At 34.8% G+C, this 16465-nt stretch overlaps 1 protein-coding gene across 5 annotated transcripts in view; it reads left to right on the top strand.

Annotated features, from left to right (window-relative positions):
• LOC111514365 (protein toll) overlaps window positions 1–13542 on the top strand; it is a 49637-nt gene extending 36095 nt beyond the window's left edge. For 2 of the 5 annotated variants that reach the window (XM_074180125.1, XM_074180126.1), the window contains exons 3-5: window positions 1269–1874; window positions 12424–12579; window positions 12784–13542. In XM_074180125.1, coding sequence (XP_074036226.1) covers window positions 1269–1874; window positions 12424–12579; window positions 12784–13539 — 1518 coding nt within the window. In that variant the 3' untranslated portion in view covers window positions 13540–13542. Of the gene's footprint in view, window positions 1–1268; window positions 1875–3271; window positions 3412–12423; window positions 12580–12783 lie in introns of those variants that run through there. The other 3 variants (XM_074180127.1, XM_074180129.1, XM_074180128.1) reach the window with 3 other exon arrangements.
• Window positions 13543–16465: the final 2923 nt, after the last annotated feature.

Here is a 16465-nt window from a genome sequence, read left to right as displayed (position 1 = left end):
CAAGTTACACTTTACTATGAGATTTTTTATTGAACACTTGACAAAATCTCCCAATTAAGTGTTACTTGGATCTGGGTAACAAGATGAAGCGCCCCATTCATAACATAATGACTTTGTGTCACGAATTAGTTGAATCTACTCATGTCATCGATTATAGTAAGTGATGACATTACCTTTTGAAATTGTGTCATGCTCATATTGTCCAGTTTCTATAACTGTCCAGTAACTATATTGTATTCGTGTTTTATACAATTTTCACATTTTAGTTCTTTTTTAGACAAAATAGTTCATTTGACTTGAGTTCCAGACAAAATATTCCGAAAATTATATTCTATTTTGATTGCTTTTTTTACGTGATACGTTATCAAATTATGTTTATTCATAAATCCACCCACATCTTATTCGTGACCGGTTTTTGATTTCATGTTCAATAAGATAAATGTTAAATATGCATTAAATACATTTTAATGTTTGTAAATCTTTTGCGGAAAAAATCCTCACTTGTTTACTTTGTTGTAAATGTTCAAGAGGTAGCAAAAACGTATGTGAATTTCTGGAACTTCAGCTAGCGTTTCCTAATATGACTAATAACCAGGCCTTGCAAAGCTTATTGTTAAATCATCTGAAAATGGAACTTTTAACAGGTGATGCTCGACTGTATTGCCAAACATGCGCCAAACTAACTGACCGTTATAAGAAACCAGTCAATCTAATAATAACACTGATGATCTTCAAACATAACTCAACCTCTGACGGAACGAAGTTTCGAAATAGATGAACACTTCAATTTAGCAGATCACTATTATGATCTTCTTGCAGTCATTGTTCACTGTGGTTCTGGCGTTGAATCTGGTCATTATTACGCCTTGGTCAAAGACGAAACAGATTGGTTTAAGTTTGACGATAGTCGTGTCACTAAGTGTTCTGGCGATGCAGTTAATTTAATGGAGCCTCTGGAAACACCCTACATTTCGTTTCATGAGAGAGAGGATATTGGCAGATCTATATCTTCCGATGATGTGGTGCTGCAGGTTTTTCCGGGTTTTCCTGCAGCTAAAAAAGCAAATGCGCCACTGGAATCAATGGAGACGCCCCGAAGCGCCAATTAATTTTTTTTGTTGTCTTATAATCACATGATATGTATTTTAGAATTAATAACAGTAGTTTCATTACAATTTTAAACGTAATTGAAAAATTTTAAAACGGTAAATTTATATTACTTTGTTGAATAAGTAATATCCTCTAAAATATGTAATAATATGTTGTAGGTAACCGAATCAAAACACATTGCATCCAAAAATGTGAAGGTGGACTTGAGCAACAATAAGATATCTGTCGTGGAATTCAAGGACTGGGAACATCTTGCAATAGAAACATTCAAGAATCAGCATGTGAAAAAAAATGTTGTACCCTTAACAACTATTCTTCTTTATAATAACCCGTTGTCATGTGACTGTCGTAACTACGATCTGGTTCGATATTTCAAAGATATGTTGAATCCTGCTGTGAAGGCTGTAGTTGATTTAAGAATTGTAGACAGCAATTGCGCGGCGCCAGATTCATTGCAGCATATGAAAATAGAAGATCTTCAACCTCAGTACATAAGTTGTCCATATCTTTCAAAATGCGAGACCTCAAGTCAATGCCAGTGTTTCTATCGACCCTTTTACAAATCCGTTTCAATAGATTGTTCATACAGAAACCTCACGGAATGTCCCAGAATTGATGTGAATTTTAGGAGAGTGGAAATGAACCTAGTGGGAAATATTATACGTTATGGTCCGAATTCCAGTTTAGGATATGACAATGTGACTAATTTATTTTTGTCAAACAATACGATTGAACAGTTTGAATGGGTTCCTCCTAAAATCAAAGTAAGATCTGTATTAATTTTACCAGAATTGATATCAATGACAAAAGATCATTTCTTTCAATCAAAAGATATGCATTACTCTATTTCTGAATTTTCATTATCCATAAGATTGTTATTTAGATGTCTTATCCAAGGGATATATTTTGAATTTTAAAAATTTATTACTTTTTTCTGATAATATTAATGGTGATCGATACGCAATTCCAGCAGTAAACAGTATTATTTTTATCATTTTTGCAAGACGGCTGGAACCAGATGGTTTATTATTTCGATAAAAATTTGAAGTAGTCCTTCGATTCGAACATCTATTGAACATTTTATAACCAATACTTCGCTAATCAAGATTTTCTAACAGAATTTTTCATTACACTATTTTCATCATGGATATATTTACACTGTTTACTTGCAGCGTTTTTGGACCGTTCTTAAACAAATTGTCTTTCAAAACCGATTCTATAATTTATTGCATCATGTAAGAACTCATCCAAAGTTTTATATTATATTCGTTAAGTGCTAAACATGAAACATATTTCGGCCTCAAATTTTTCTGAATCCATTATATTCTCGTTGTTGCCATTAGTGGAGTAATCAAACGGTTGAACCCTCATATCTAAGCATAAGTCGAAAGAAATCACTCCGAAAGTCATAAATATTGTTGAAAATCATTAATCACAATCGTTTGATAAGGAAGAGATCAACCTTTTGAACAACGGTTTGAAATTATGCATCCCGCCTTTCGAGAAAGTTCTTGAGGATATCGTTGCTAGTGTTGAAAGTTCGATTCAATATATGCCCCATTCCTCGAAGGGACTAGTTCGAGAAAAGTTCAGGAATCAAATATCCAAGAACAAGATAAACGGAATCATTCAATAAACAACGATAAAAACCAAAAGAAACTTATAAAACGATTGAAAGACAAAGACGTTTTTTATTTGAAAGCCGACAAAGGTAACAAAGTAGTAATTCTGGATAAATCGGACTACTACGAAAGGGTAAATACTCTCATTACTGACGGACCGTATGCGAAATTGTCTAGGAACCCGTTAGCAAAGATGATGAACTATATTGCCTCCCAAAAATCCACAAACCAGGAGAATCAATGCGTGTCAGCTATTGGAGCTCCTACCTACCAGATAGCAAAGTGGCTTACTAAGGAATTTGAAACCAAGTTTTAGTATAAAAAACTCTTTAGAGTTCATACAACATTAAAAAAACATGGTTCTGCAAGAATGTGAGATTTTGGTTTCTTTTGATGTTAGTTCCTTATTTCCTAGTGTCCCAATTCCACAGACCTTGCAATACCTCAGGGAATTAGTAGAGAAAAATAATTTCAATGATAACGAAATCGATGAATTCGTTTCTCTTACTAATTAGTGTATGAAACAAAATCGGTTCCAGGTAGAAGGTTGCTTTTATGAACAACAGGAAGGAACGGCCATGAGAAACCCCTTGTCCCCCTACCTGGCAGACCTGTTGATGAGCAGATTCGAAATGAAAACCAAAGAAAAGTCGAAGTATTTTCCTAGGATTTGGCTAAGGTATGTGGATGATATTTTCGCGATATTCGATACCAAAAAGTAGAATATTGAGGACTTTGTTTCCATTTTAAATAATTGATGTACATCAATAAAATTCACGTATAAGTTAGAAAATAAGGGACAACTACCATTTCTTGACGTTTAGGTAATGAGGAGCCAATATGGAGGGTTAGAATACGATATATTTAGAAAAGAAACAAGCACGTACAGGTATATTCCGGACAGTTCACATCACTGTGGACAGCACAAACGTGCTGGGTTGAATTTTTTGGTGCATCGTCTTTTGACTTTCCTCTAACACATGATAGGTTCACAAAAGAAAGACGTACAATACAGGAAATAGCAGCCACTAACGGTTTCTCGAGGGGTATTGTAGATGACATAATAAGGAAGAAGAAGTTTAGGTTAAGAATGAACGAAATCTCGACTTTCAGAAAGGACAAAAACCAAGATAAATACATCTCAGTTCCATACCACCAATATACGAAGAACTTTGGAAAGATTTTCAAGAAACTAGGTATGAAGGCGGTTTTTAAAACAAGTCATACACTACAAAGCCTTTTGGGAAGTCCAAAAGACAAAGTCGAGAATTCGGAAAAGTCTGGAATTTACGAAATTGAATGTAAGGACTGCGATGCAAAATATTATGCATAGACAAAAAGATCTATTGAAGTAAGGAACACATAAGGAACACATAGCACACTTAAAATATGGAAGACTTGAAAAATCAGCGGTCACCCATCAAATTTTGCAAGAAAACCATTCTATAGACTTCAGTTCATTAAGATTAGTTAGACAAGTTAACAACAGGCAACTAGATGCCTATGAGAGTGTAGAAATAAGTAAACACAATAATATTATGAATAACGATGACGGACCTATACCAAAGAGCATACTATATAGCTTGTTAAAATAATATTGTTGAGTTTACTGATTACTACATAAGGACACGTTGCAAAAATAAATTTAGATAGGCAATATTGTGAAATTAATTTTTATATAGCTGAAAATGGTTTTATACAGGGTGTTTCTTAAACACATGCTAATATTTAAGGAGGTAATTCTTAGACCCATTTTAAGGAAAATCTTTGGAGTATTTGGTACATATGTTCCATGCCTCAAGGCGCATTTTCTGATGAACAATTTTCTTAATTTTCTCTGCCAGTGGCGTACGTACGAGTTTTGAAATGTATATTTTTGGCGAAAAAAATACTACGCCACTGCTTTATCTTGAATTAAAAATTATTTTTAAAATCTCCGTACATTTTTGAGCACATTTGATGGGTTTTCTTTGTCCGACGCATAGTTTTCGCTCAAAAAATTAAAAATCGCTTTACTTAAGGATAAATTCCTTAAAAATCTGATGCGGTATCGTGCATCGACTGAAAGCAAACTAAGAGATCAGATTTGTTGCAAAATAATTGAGGATCTAAAAGGTATTTGTTTGTTGTCAGATGCACTGTTTTCAATTAAAATTACGTCATAACGCAGCACCGCTTAATAATTTTTGAAAACATAAATTTAGTTATCCTGGAATAAATGACGTGTAGCAGAATTTATTTACTGCACCTCTTGGAAATATGGGGTTTGTCGATATGTGATTTCTTTTAAAGATTAAAAGCAGAAAAAACAGCGTACCCACCATAGCAATAAAAAACGAATTCTCTGTATGTACAAACGTCAGTAGCTAATATTGATGTTGGTTTAAAGTAAGGTGTTGGTGTTAAAAACTGTCACAGCGCGTTTTGATTGATTTTGAAGTGTTATTGAAGTTATTTTGGTAGTCCGCTGTTTTTCTGAATATCAGTAAATATGGTAAATTATACGAATGCGGAAATGGCGCAAATGCATTACGTATATGGCCTTGCCGATGGTAATGCAACAGAAGCCAGGCGCATTTATCAGGAAAGATATCCTAAGCGTGCCTTACCAGATAGCCGAACCTTTTCAAATATTCATCGTCGACTTGGGGAAACTGGTAGTTTCAAGAAAGGGACTTCGGAAGGTAGACCTCGTGTAGTAAGAACTCCTGAAATTGAGGAAGCGGTGCTGCAAGAAATTGAGGAACATCCTGAGACGAGTACGAGGAAGATCGCTAGAACTCTGGATATTTGTCATCAAATTGTTTGGCGTATTTTGGTTGATTTTTTGTTATACCCATATCATATTTCAAGAGTGCAGGCATTACTCCCCAGAGATTTTCCACAGCGTGTGAACTTCAGTCAGTGGTATCTACAAAGTATTGCACTAAATCCGCAGTTTGAGACACAAATTTTGTTCACAGACAAAGCAAATTTTTCTCGGAATGCCATTCAAAATTTCCATAACAATCATGTGTGGGCTGAAGAAAATCCCCATGCAATAACCGAAACCCATTTCCAACACCAATTTTCGGTTAATGTATGGGCAGGAATTATAGGTGATCATCTAATAGGCACATTTTTTCTACCAGGACGCCTTGATGGTCGTTCTTATTTACACTTTCTCGAAGAAGACTTACCTGGGTTATTGGAAGATGTGCCACTTGCGTTAAGGAATCGAATATGGTACATGCACGATGGCGCCCCTGCTCATTTCAGTGTAATTGTCCGAAACCATTTAAATACAGTTTATCCTAATCGTTGGATAGGTCGCGGAGGACCTCAGCAATGGCCAGCAAGATCCCCCGATCTCAACAGTTTAGATTTTTTTATGGGGTCACCTTAAAACTCTTGTGTATAAAACTCCCGTTAATACTTTAGAAGATTTAAGAGAGCGAATAGTTGCCTCGTGTGAAACTATACGAAATACGCCGGGAATATTTGAACGGGTGCGTAATTCCATGCGTAGAAGGAAGCATGCATACTAAGTGCAGGTGGCCACTTCCAACAATTTTTATAATCAGTTTTGGTATTATTACTAATTAACAAATTTGTGCTATTCGTTTAGACTTACTGTCACAAAATAAAATAAAACTCGTTTTTGTGAAAAATTTATTTTTTTGCAGATTATGTTTTCAAATATTATTAGGGAATTGGTAATGCGTTATGAAGCAATTTTCAGATTCTCATTCATTTTAGAATTGATCTAGTTTCTTAATTTGCTTTCTGTCGATTTTTATTTTTTTGAGTGAAAATCATGCGTCGGACAAAGAAATACCAGGAGATCAAATTTTCTCAAAAATAAATGAGGATTTTAAAAATGATTTTATTGGAACATATGTACCGAATATGCCAAAGATGTCTACAAAATTATCTCAGTTATTATTAAAAAACTGATTATTTTTGAAAACTTTGCCACCCTGTATCTCAAAAGTTAAGGCGTTTAGAACATACGTCCATAGGAAGTTTTTTTCTTAAAATGGGTCTAAGAATTACCTCCTTAAATATTAGCATGTGTTTAAGAAACACCCTGTATACAACTATAACAGTTAAACATATATTGCAAAATAATATATAAGGCAAAATTGTTAAATTAATTTAGGTTGGTACACCTGTATGGGTGGTACACCTGGATGGTTTCCCTGTATGGGATATCTATATAGCATAAATAGCATTAGCTTCGCGTTAGTTTCTAGTTTAATCTTCCTCTTTGAAGATGATCACTTGGTGATCGAAACACGTGTCAAGGTGTTAAAAATAACGATTTGGTGTTGGGAAAAAACTCCAGTAATATTCATTACTACACCAAAGGTTCCAAACAGTGCATCATAAGGTTAACATAGATTCCATAAATGCCCCAAAAATAACTACTGACTCATCTTCCAATTGCTTTCAATTTTTGATATCATGCCAAAATTCTTCATCATAGTCTTTATCAAAAAATCAGTTTCTAATCTTTTAACAAAAGGTCGATGACAATGCTATGCTTCAAAACGAACCGCCATAGCAACTCTTCTTTCTCTTAGGAGAAGTCCTTATTCATTTATACTCAGACTTGTTCTTGGAGAGCAGCTAAGTACAACACTACATTCGTGTTTCAGCATTACTGGAGGAGTTCTATGGAAGATTGAAACAGCGCTATCGGAAGTTGAATCACGAATGTTTTTTTCCAGGATTCGGTGTTTATGAATCGGTGTTCAAGAAAAATGAGCTAGTGTTGATTTTGCCCTACATATGAAGATCATACGAAGTTCCTGAGACATTTTCATCATTTTTCGAAAAAAATTCGGTTGATCCATCAATGAGATATGATGAGTTTGTAGGAAACTCTTCGTGAGTAACAATAATACCGTCATGTAGACAGCCGTTCAATCACTTTCCGAATCGGAAGGACGGAAACCCGGCCTGGCGGTTCGGAAGATTGAAAAATGGGTACACAAGATGGAGGCTGAGATCAAGTTAACGGGGGAACACACATCTCGTATCCGATGTGTGATAGATTACAGGGCGACTAACAGGCCAATAGCCGCCAAATTACGCCACATTTCGACGTATTCATCACACTTTTAGTCAAGGTGTGCTGCTGATCACCAAACATAGTCCAGTCATTATAGTAAGTTCACCTCGGAATTCGAGATACCCAGCTGTAAGTCTGTAAATTTCAAGGTCAAAGGTCACAAAAATCGGTTTTTTGCGCTTTTTTGGAAATATCTCATTTCCTATGGGTTTTTTGCTATACTTTTTCTATTATTTTTGATAAATACATGAATTATTTACAAAGGCATTACAGTTCCAAAATAATTGTTGTATTTGACGGATATTCAGACTACAGTAAGAACGTAAAAGCTATGGAGCAGCAGAGAAGACCTGCTGCACTTTCAAAAACGTATGAAGTTTGTTTCGATGAAACAATGGTTGTACCAGTTACTCAAGAAAAATTCTTATCAAATCGAAATAACAAAGATAAGTTCATTAATATGTTAATTGAAAAATTACATGCTGCAAATATTACTACTAAACAAGCCAGAGATGATGCGGATGTTCTTATTGTTGAAACTGCAATTGAAGAATCAAAGTCTAAAAAAACTGCAGTTATAATAGGACAAGATATTGATTTACTTGTCATTTTAATTGGGCGTACACTGTCTTACGAACAAGAAATTTTCTTTAAAAAAGTTGGGTAAGGTAATGTAAAAACGGAGATATACTCGACTAAAAGTTTTGATAATTATCCTCATTCTAAAAAACATATTTTATTTCTGCACGCATTAAGTGGCTGTGACACAACTTCTGCGCTTTGTAAAAAGGGAAAAAAATCATTTTTAAAAGTTTTTGAGAAACTGACAAATTTGGATGAACTAGCTGCAGCATTTGAGGAAGAAAATTGTTCGGCCCAGAGATTATTAGAGAGTGGAACTCAAACCTTATTGGCAGTCTATAATGCTCCGAAATCTGTGAAAAGTCTCGATCATCTTCGTTATATGCATTACGTCAAGTCTACAAAACTTAATAAACCTGTGCAGCTTTCAAATATTCCACCAACAAGTGCAGCTGCTCATCAACATTTCAACCGTGTATATTATCAAGTTCAAACTTGGTTAGGACATGATTTGGAACCCCAGGTATGGGGTTGGGCAATGCGAAACGATTTTCTGGAGCCTATCATGACAATTTTACCACCTGCTCTAGAAGATTTGCTAAATACAATTTTCTGCAACTGCAAGAGTGGTTGTGGTTCGCGATGCGGATGCAGGAAAGCGGGCTTGCAATGCTCTTTAGCTTGTGGCCAATGTAATGGGCAAGCTTGTCTCAATGCTCTACCATATCAGAGCGACATTAACGAAGATGGAACCTTTGACCCCGAAATCATGGAAGAACTTGAGACAAATGTCGATGAAGACGATAATGAAGACCAGTTTGAAATTTACCAGCAGCCAGAAGACGACGATGAAGAGGAAGAAGATGATTAAAATTATAAATTGTAGTTTGTGTACCCTTTATTCCATTTCTTTACTTTCAATAAAAATAAATGTATTCAATGATATTTTTTAATAAAAAGATTATTTCATAATTTATTTGTTTTTTTTCATCATGTAAGAAGTTATAAATATTAATTAGGTTAAAATTCAAATATAATTCCTATATTTTCATTAACAATTCTGCAATTACATGGGCAGGTAAGTGTTGTTAAATAAATTAATACTGAATAAAAAGTGGATAAGTTAGGAAAAAAATGATAAAGTATAATATAATAGTTAATAAAAAATGACAAATATTTATAATCATTGATTTATCGATAGTTTATCAACTATATATGGCGCGTTTTCGACCGGAGGCACCGGTTGACCTGAAGTGATGCTGTGACCGCGTGCTCTCCGCCCTCTATCTCGAAAACGGTTCACCGTATAAAACATTTTTTTAAACAAAATTTGTAGAGAATTTTGTATTCTACAATATTGATAATAAATACAAATAGCAAAAAACCCATAGGAAATGAGATATTTCCAAAAAAAAGCGCAAAAAACCGATTTTTGTGACCTTTGACCTTGAAATTTAATAGTTGCTTACACCCTACCATATGTAGGTTTCGAGACAACTTTTAGGGTGTCAATATACAAGTATTTACAGACTTACAGCTGGGTATCTCGAATTCCGAAGTGAACTTACTATAATGACTGGACTATGATAGAATACGAATATATTCTGTTAAAAAATCACTAGTGAAGCGAGCGAGAAGCATCGCGGAAAACTGAGTCCTACAAGATACCTTCTAAAACTTGTTCAAACGTAAGAGTTTTTGGGCCTATAATTTTCATGTTTCCCCTTTAAGAATGCTATCACCTGAAAATGTTCGCTTGTAATAATACTATTTTTAACGAGAACGCTCGACTTTATCATCGAAAACTTGCTCAACAAAGTTGACGAGTTCCATATTTTTGATTTCTCTTCTACATAAGCTAATCGGTTTCGCTAAAATTTCCTTTGACGTTTTCAAGTCTAAACTAGCAAAGAAAATTAGAATATGCGATGTCGTACTGCTGAGCCGATTTTTTTGGTAACAATTCAATTGAAGCTCTTTTTGCAGCCTCTTCAATATCGTCAGGAATATACAATTCCTCACTAATGTTCTTCATTATGCAAGACATTTAACATCAGCAAGAACTTTAAATGTGACTTTAAGTAAAACGCGTGTGCTGCAAACAATACAGTTTGTTGATAACCAAGTGAATCGGCGTCACCTGACACGGCCACTTCACAGCAAACGCAGTAACATGAAAATAAACACATCGGAAAAGTCTAGGGATATTTTTATAACATACTAAATATCATAAAAATAAATACATGAGGTCGTTTAATTTCGATTAAATTGGTACACTCGACCACTCTGCAGATTTCTATGGCTTGAACAAAGCCTGCAAAAACGGTAACTAATCTTTTATCAAGTTTTTACAAACTGTAGGTTTTCGGCTAAAATGAATAATCTGAAAGTGTCGAGTTTGTACATTCTATGCAGTTCTTGCTCAGCAATTAAACTGGAAATATTGTGCTTTAACATGGAACGCCATCACTTACCATTGGCTGAGATGAATAGAGCTGTAGGGCTTCTTCAAGGTGGCATGCGACAAAATGATGTAGCTCTTCGTTTGGGGGTCTCCCAAAGTGTTATCAGTCGATTGTGGCGGCGTTTCCGTGAAACTGGCAGTCCAGTCGAACAACATCCAGGGCGAGGACGCGCTACAACTGCAGTTCAAGATCGATTTTTGGTCTTAACCGCAAGAAGACAACCGACAATCACAGCACCTGAGTTGGTTAACGTGTTGCAGCAGACGCACCAGGTAACCACTGGTCGTGATACTGTCAGAAATCGACTGCATGAAGCAGATCTCCACAACAGAAGGCCACTTATATGTCCACCTTTGTCGAGAGGCAATCGCGGTAGAAGATTAGAGTGGTATCAAGAACATCAAAACTGGGATGCAAATGATTGGGCCACAGTTTTGTTTACAGACGAATCCAGTTTTGGATTTCATCCAGATTCTCGTCGAGTAAGACTGTGGAGACGACCTGGAAATAATGAACGTTTGAGACACGTCCAGGAAGTCCACACATACAGAGGTGGTACAGTAATGCTATGGGGCGGAATCATGATCGGCGGCAGAACCGATCTCGTTTTTCCAAATCGCTCCCTCACAGCTCGACAGTACCTCGACACCATTCTTCTACCTATCGTCCGTCCGTTTGCTGGTGCTGTTGGTGAAAACTTCCACCTAATGCACGATAATGCTCGTCCACATGTCGCGCATCTAGTGACTGACTGGCTCACCAACGAAGGAGTTGATGTATTGCCATGGCCAGCACAATCACCGGACCTGAATCCCATCGAGCATGTGTGGGACATGCTTCAACGAAGAATTACTCCGCATATGGGGAACATTCACACAACGTTTCAATTGAGAGAGCTTTTAATCGCTGAATGGGCAAATGTACCTCAACAAGACATTGACAATCTCATTTTGTCGATGCACGATAGATGTAGGGCCGTAATAAACCAGCGTGGAGGCCATACTTTGTACTGATTCCAATTTTTTTTGTATTATGATTTTTTTTCGGGGAGCCATATTTTTTTTTAGTTTTGCTTATATGCGCACTCAGTATTTTTGACCATTTAATAAATTTTGTTGTAAGTTACATTCGTTTAATAATCACCCGTCAACTTTTTTTTTCCTAAAGCGATCTAAAAAAAAATATTGCCAATGTCAAAATCGTTTTTTTTTATAAACAAAACCATGATCAATTATTTTAACATACTAAGTGAACAAAAGTGAACAAAATAATTAAAAGCAACAACAGATGTCAAGATGTGTTTTTATAGAAGTATTAAATTTATCTATTTTATTATGACAACAGGACTTGTACAAAAAACTGTGTATGCCATTTGTGTTGAAAGTAAGTTTTACTTTCACTTCTTCACTCACAAAATAAAACCTTACTTTTAACACTCATATCATAAATTGTTATTTTGAATCAGATGAACCTAAAACAAGATTTTTGCTTGATGTATATTCAGGTAATCAAATTTTCTACTTGATTTTATTTTTCAGTTCATGAACACATCTACAGATTCGTATTCTTTAACCGGCTATTGTTTCAGATTCTCAAATTAGATGGAAACCAACTGACACATTTAAATACTGAAGTGTTGAAAATGATGAACCCGTCTTCAATGCTGACATTATACAACAATCCTTGGTCTTGTGATTGTTCGGCACTGGAACTCCAGAATTTTATTAGGGCTAAATTTGGCAATGTGAGAAAGTAAAAATACCTAATGATTAAATGACAACGATGAAAATGACATTTTTATTATATGGGTCAGTTTGCGTTGAAATGAGAGCAACCTAATTTACTACAGTTCACACGTGTAATAAATGTAAATAACTTATAAAAATCATTTTCATTGGTGTTATGATTTTTTTATTTTATTTTCAATTCAATACAGAAAATATTTTAGGAAAGCAGAAATATTGTCTGCCAGGAAGATAACGAACCACTTATTGAAAAAGTTCAACTGTGTGAACCATCTGCCATTCTTACCATGAAAGTTGGAATTCCAATTTTATTTATTATTATTCTGATAGCTTCAGGCTATTTTCTATATTTTTTCTACGAAGAGGAAATCAAAATCTATCTTTATACAAATTCGTTACCGTCTTTGCTAATTAATAGAGAGGAGCCTGACGAAGAAAAGGTTTGGGACGTTTTCATCAGTTACTCTTATCAAGACGAACATTTTATTTTACAGACTTTACTGCCTGAATTAGAAAACGGTCCGAATCCTTTGAAAACTTGTATTCACGTTAGGGATTGGATACCAGGCACAACTATAACAGAAAACATATCAAATTCCGTAAACAATTCTAGAAGAACACTGGTTGTTCTCTCAAATAATTTCTTGGAGAGCGTTTGGGGAAAAATGGAATTCAGAGCAGCTCATACCAATGCAATCGAGGAAGGAAGAGCTAAAGTAATTATCATAAAGTTTGGCGATCTGGATGAAAATAAAATCGATAAAGAATTGAAGATGTATCTGAGAACTAATACTTATGTAGAATGGGGGAAGCCCTGGTTTTGGAGGAAACTGAGATATGCCCTTCTGCATCCACACTCCCGAAATACTCGTAATGACAAGTTTGAGCATTCTAACGGTATTCCTTCAGTTGTTATAGTACTAATAATTTTAATAATAATAATGTTTATTATTTTTTAGAAACTCTGTTTTTTGACACTGTAACACTATACCCTTCCAAAATAAGGAAAATGGTTGGACAATCCAACCATTTTCCTCATCAGAAACATTTTGTATACAAAATGTTTACAATAATAAACAGTTGCAATACGGAGCAATATAACGGAACGGCTATATATTCGTTAATGTCACAACCAAAAAAAGTCAATTTAACCTATGTCTTATAGTTTAGGGAAGGCCTGAAGTTTATATGCACTAGAACAAAGATATGTCTCACTCAATAAACGGAAGAAATCATCTATATACAGGGTGAGTCAACAAGATTCCGCGGTCCATTGCTATCAGGGAAAACCATAAATAAAACACCTAGTATATGAATACGTCATTCGAATCCAAATTTTTTTAGCTCTCTAAGGAATTTTTGTTTTCGAATTTCCATTGCGACATTGCCAAGTTATTCCTGGAAAACCTATTTTGCAGACAATATTTTTTTAATTCACCACCCGCAGGTCTAAAGTAATTAAGTGGATTTTTTTGTAATAGTTAGTCAACATCACTGCGACAATTTTGTGAATCTCAACTTTCAGAAACAATATATAAGGTGCTCGGTAAAACCGGTCAATTTTCATTCATTTTCCAACAGACATATTTCAACTTTTTCTAGTGGAACATTCTGTATTTTTTCATTTGTATGAAATGTTTCAACATTTCACTACATTTTTTATCAGAAGTATACTATACGAAAAACAGACATTTTAAAAATTATTTTCGTTCACTTACTCAAATTTTTTTCAATATGAACAATAACGCCTAAATTTTTTATTAAATAGAGGCGTTCAAGAGATGTTCAAAATGGCAACCATTTACTGCAACACATAATATCAGTCTTTTTTTTTAACGAATTGTCTACACGTTCCTGCATATCCTCTGGGATTTCCCTGAAAGCTCTAGTGATTCTTCGTTTTATGTCTTCTATAGATGTTGAAGGAGTTCGATAGACAATCCATTTGATATACTCCCATAAAAAAATACATTTTGATTAGGTCAGGTGATCTGAGTGGCCACGCCATAGGCCCACAGTTTTCCAATGTGGTGGTGCACCGTCTTCTTGTAGCCACATTCTAAGTCTTGTTCCATATGGAACCACGTCCAATAAATTCGAAAACTCTTACATATTTTTTTTCAGTGAGATGCCCATCCAAAAAATACGGACCGATAACTCTTTTTCCGAGAATTCCACCCCAAACATTCAGTGATCAACGCTGTTGATGGTCCAGGCAACGAACAAAATGCGGGTTTTCCGTTGCATAATAATGCATGTTATGCCGATTCACAGTTCCATTTTTATGAAAAGTCGCTTCATCAGAAAATAACAAGAAGTCGAAAATATAATTTTCCTGATTGATCTTTTCTAAGCCTAATCGTCAAAATTAAACAAGTTTTTCAAAATCTCTTCTTCTCAACTCTTGCATCAATTGCATGTGTTAAGGATGAAATTTGCTTGCTCGTATCATTCGAGACACGCTGGTTTGAGAAAATCCTAATTTCAGATCTCGGGTACTCACATAGGGATATTCAACAAGGTGAAGAGCAAATTGAAAGGTATTCTCTTCATTTGTTGCAGGGCAGACAGGTTCTAACTTCTCGTGATGTATATTACCAGTTCTTTCAAATCTTGTTTTTAGAGCCTGAAATGCCCTTCCATCTGGTTGTCTCCTTTCGGGAAACTTCTCTTTGTGAATCCTAGATGCAAGCAGGCAGGTTCCGTCACTTACCCCCAAAGCATAGACCATTTGTACCATATCTTCCAATAAATAATTCATAATGAAAATGAACCAATCTACACGCGAAAGAAACTGCAACACATGGCGTTATTGACAAATTCCGAGATTAATTTTTGTGATGTCAGTCATGAATAACTCGGTTTTTAAAGAAAAAAACAGTATAAATATTTTTTAGGATTTTTGCAATGTACTATTCGAAAAAAAAAATTGAGTAAGTGAACGTAATAACAATTTTTTTTGTGGTTACAACTATTACTAAAACTTGGTATAATTTGTGAAATATCAGTATCTGATAAAAATGTAGTGAAATGTTGAAACATTTCATACAAATGAAAAAATACAGGGTGTTAATTTGAAAAGGTTGAGTTATGTCTGTTTGAAAATGAATGAAACTTGACCGGTTTTACCGAGTACTCTATATATTGTTTCCGAAAGTTGAGATTCCAAAAATTCTCATAGTGATGTTGACTAACTATTCCAAAAAAAACACTCAATTGCTGTAGACATGCTGGTGGTGAATTAAAAAATTACTGTCTGCAAAATAAGATTTTTCTGGGATAACTTGGCGATGCCGCAATGGAAATTCGAGAACAAAAATGTCTTAGACAGCTAAAAAAATATGGAATCGAATGACGAATTCAAATATTGGGTGTTCTATTTAAAAAAATATAACTTTGGTTGGCCACGCTCGGCTAAATCAACCATTATGCAAGAAAATAATTTTAAAAGATAGTATTTGTCGATATGACTGCAAAAAAAATTAAACAGCTCGAAAAATTGTTTCCTCTGATATCAATGGACCAAGGACTCACCCTGTAACTATAATAATCACAACACAAGAACATAGGTGGTGTCTGTTTTTTAATGAATGACAGAAAAAACAAAAATGAAAAAAGGGTGAATTATTCAGGTATATGACTTATCAAATGGAAATATTTTGTTCGGTACTGAGTAGCACTCCAAGTTTATCAGATACATTTTTTACAAATTGAATTTTGGGAAGAGGAACTTCTTTCTTCATTTTTCTAATGAGGGCTCTAGAAAAACTATTTTTCACTAGGTAATTCTCAATCAATTTGAGATTTTTGTTATGGAATTTAGAATTGGAAATGGCAATTACTCTTGATTTCAAATTCCTAATAATGTTAATTTTCTGTGAAAGT

This window comes from Leptinotarsa decemlineata, unplaced genomic scaffold (genome assembly GCF_025532065.1).
Source record: "Leptinotarsa decemlineata unplaced genomic scaffold, Ldec_3_MD MMD2_tig00026294_RagTag_RagTag, whole genome shotgun sequence".
Taxonomy (NCBI): Eukaryota; Metazoa; Arthropoda; class Insecta; order Coleoptera; family Chrysomelidae; genus Leptinotarsa; species Leptinotarsa decemlineata.
The sequence above is the reverse complement of the archived record's forward strand: the minus strand, read 5'-3'. Positions and strand labels throughout refer to the sequence as shown.